We start from the raw sequence: 3,390 nt of genomic DNA on the forward strand, positions 1-3,390 counted from the left end.
CTGAGCACTAGCCTTCCCCCTGCAGCCCCAGCGTGGGAAGGTGCTGGGCAGGAGAGGTCCCCCAAGGGCTGGTTAGCAGAGCTGGGCTGTACCAAGAAAGGCTTCCAAGTAGGAAGGGGCTCAGCAAGGGTTCCATGCCTGGGGAAGATGCAACTGAGGGCAGGAGAGCGAGGAGGGGCCGCTTCAGTTAAGCTAACCCCCACCTGCTCAAACTGAGCCATTTTACAAAGACCAAATACATCGCTGTAAAACCCTGTTCTCCTTTCCCTAGGCCACAGCTCAAGACTGGGCCAGTCTCGAAGAAGAAAACAGGCTGGCTCTGCCCGTGCCCTCATTCTTCACACAAAAAAATCCAGATGAAAACTCACCTCCCCCCACCCCCCTCCACACACAGCAAATCGCTTGGCCTCTGCCCTCCAGCCTAGAAAGCGTTTCTAGAATATGTTCTTATTCCGCAAAGGGAGTGGAAGCCCATCTAGCAGCTTTTAAAAACCTGGACTTAATTTTCTGGTCTTGTGGAACATCAACCCAGAAGCACGCAAGTACTGCAGCTCTGCCAGTATCCGGTGCCGAGCCCAGGTTGCCAGTGCGCTCTTCATTAAAGGGATCCCTCTGTGCTTTTCTTTCCCCGACTTTCCACCAAAAAGCCAAACCATGCTCCAAAACAAAAACCAAATTTATTCAGCAGACATTTTAATTAAGAAATCCTATAAATCAGGACCACCACAATTTCAGACACTCCGGTGCGAAGTGTACGTCAATAGCTACATCTGGAGGATGAACACGCCATTGAATCTTTTTTAAAAAATTGGTTTAGCTACCTTAAAGTTTGGGGGTGGCACCTTACTTAAAGCGCCGTCAAGTTTCACAAGGGTAAAGCCAGTGGTTTCTCCTCTCAGAGAGTCACATTTTAAAAACGGTTTCAGTCACTCACAAAGAAGAGCTGGCGGCAGGAGGAAATTGTGAGGGGTGAGGACCCAGGGAGGCTCAGAACCACGGCTGCAGAGGGCCAGAAGGGGAGCAGAAGAACATCCAAGGTCTCACCCAACCCAAGCAGACACCAGGAAGGGTGAAATAAGAAAAGCCAGCTGGGAGGACAGGAGGCAGACTCGAGAGATTGTTTATGACTTTCTGAGAAAGCTCAAGGCATGGCCAAGAGTGGCCTCAGGGGAGGAGGAGGAGTTCTGGAAAGAGGAAAGCTCAGAAAAAACAAATCTCTCCCCACACCTCCCTCTCCACGTCTGTGTCCTCGGGAGACTCCAAGAGGTAGCAAAGCACAGAGACGGCTCTTTTTAGGGCAAGAGGAAGAAAAGATACAGGAGTGAGTTAGCTCTCCCAGGAACCCCACAGCCTTGGACCTACAGCAGGACATGACCTTGAACCCCAGGTGGCAAGGTCAAGTCGTTTAAAAGTCCACATTCAACTCCAACTCTACCTACTTTGAAAATTCTCCACCTCCCTCCCACCCCCTCACTGGAGTCCACATCTCCCACCTCCACCAGCCACCAATTAGGTTGGGGAAAAGGGGCGATGCCAACCCACCCACCACCCAAGGTTTTACATTCTTCTTCCCTCCGGAATTTCTTTGCACAGCAATTGTAGCACCATTTTCACTAAGCTCCTCCACCGGAAAATAAAGAAAATGTATTCGTGTCATTAGTTTTCAAGTATTGTTATAAAGCCCTCGCGATTCCCGACCCTTGGAGCCCTATCTTTAAACAATCCAAGTACACGATGCCCCTAAGGGTTAAGTCAGGTAAAAGTGGGTGCAAGTAGCTGCCACAGTTCTCCCAGTTTATTCCAGGTCCTTGGCCCCGAGGTGGCCCAGGAAATTCTCACGCGGCACGGACGAACACTGGCCGGTGCTTTTCTCCACGCTCAACTTTTCTCTGACAGCCTCACCGGGGCCAGCAACTTCTCGATTTGTGGTGTCTCCCCACGCGCACCCCCGCAGCCTAGGCGGTCGCTCCCAGGACGGCGACGGCGGCTTCAGCTCAGGGATGGTGAGGGCAGGACGCTGTTGGGTCCACGCACGGGCCTCCTCTTCCTCCTCCAGGCGCCCTGGGTCAGTGCAAGGTGCCGGAGGGCTGCAGGGCGACGGGGTCCGGTCCGCTGCGGCCGCCCCCGGCCCCAGGGGCACCCGCGGGGCCGGTGGCTGCAACTGCGGCGACGGCTCGCTGGAGCCTCCGCACGGCTTCCTTGATGAGGTTCCCCGAGAGCACGAGCTGCTGCAGGAGCCGGTGCGGGTCGTCGTCTCGGGCGCGCGCCCCAGCTGGGGGCCATCGTCGCTGTTGCAGGCGGCGGGAGGCGACGGCGCCCCGCAGCCATCCTCGCCGGCACGGCCCGGGGAGTGCGCTCGGGCCTGCGGCGAGCTCGGCCACAAAGTAGGGCGCAGCCCGGCCCCGCACGCGGCCGCGGTCCCCGAAGGCGCAGCGCAGGGCCCCCGGGGGCGCCGGGCCCACCGCCTCGGCCGGCGCGGGCGGCAGAAGCGGCGGCAGCCTCGGGGACCGAGCCTTGTCCGCCCGCACCGCCGCCGGGGGCCGCGGGGGCTGCAGCGGCGGCCCCGGGGGCGCGCACGGGGAGGCCGGGCTGTCCTGCGCCGCGTCCAGCTGCAGCGTCTCGCCGATCTGGGCCACCAGCCGGTCAACCTCGCCCGAGCCGCCCAGCGTCACCGACTGCTCCAGCAGGAGGAAGCTGTCGTCGTCCTCCTCCTCTTCCTCCCCCTCCGCTTCCTCGCCGGCTTCCTCTTCCTCCTCCCTCCGGCACGGCATGGCCCCCCGCCCGGGCACCCGGAGCTCTGCGGGCGTCGCTGGCGGCTCGGCTGCCTGCGGGGCTCGGTGGGCCGCGGCGGAGCCGGGCGCGGTGCTGAAGCCGAAGCCGGGACCGGGGCGGACGCGGAAGCCGCCACTCGCCGGGCACTCGCGCCGCGCGCCTGCAGCCGCGGGAGCCGGACTCCTACCGGCTCGGGTTGATTTGTAAACAATGGGTGACGTCGCCGCCGGGCCCGACCACCGCGCCGGGGTGGGGGGACGCGGGAGGAGGCGCCGCGGCGCGGGGCAGTAACAGGCGGCGCAGGGCCGTGGCCCGAGCTTTCCCGTGTCTGCGCTCGGTTTCCCCCTATGAGGGGATCCCAGGCGTGGGGAGAGCTTCCTACTTCCCCGGCCCGATGAGCGGCACAAGAAAATGGAGGCTCCGAGGTGGCCTGGGTTGGTTTCTCCCACTCGCGGACACACCCACCCACACACCCAACCCCTCCTCCTCCGCCGCTTCCTCCCTCCCCACGTGTCAGCAGCGCTTGGGCCGGCGCTGCTCCTCCTCCGCGCACTGCAGTCACCGGGACCCGGGCGTGGGGGGGAGGGGCCCGCCGCGGGTCCGGCTGCGGAGAGGTGG

General features: G+C 61.8%; 1 protein-coding gene across 1 annotated transcript; it reads right to left on the bottom strand.

The window, feature by feature from the left end:
- Positions 1 to 658: 658 nt before the first annotated feature.
- On the bottom strand, positions 659 to 3,164 carry FRAT2 (FRAT regulator of Wnt signaling pathway 2). Its single transcript, XM_087432366.1, has one exon. The coding sequence runs from the start codon at positions 2,769 to 2,771 to the stop codon at positions 2,067 to 2,069; it is 705 nt and encodes a 234-aa protein (XP_087288492.1). The 5' UTR covers positions 2,772 to 3,164; the 3' UTR covers positions 659 to 2,066.
- Between the last annotated feature and the right edge of the window lie 226 nt (positions 3,165 to 3,390).

This window comes from Ceratotherium simum, chromosome 6 (genome assembly GCF_057802395.1).
Source record: "Ceratotherium simum simum isolate JZ-2026a chromosome 6, ASM5780239v1, whole genome shotgun sequence".
Classification (NCBI taxonomy): Eukaryota; Metazoa; Chordata; class Mammalia; order Perissodactyla; family Rhinocerotidae; genus Ceratotherium; species Ceratotherium simum.

Coding starts and splice junctions, on each gene's coding strand:
- FRAT2 (XM_087432366.1), bottom strand. CDS start 2,771: ATGCCGTGCCGGAGGGAGGAGGAAGAGGAAGCCGGCGAGGAAGCGGAG.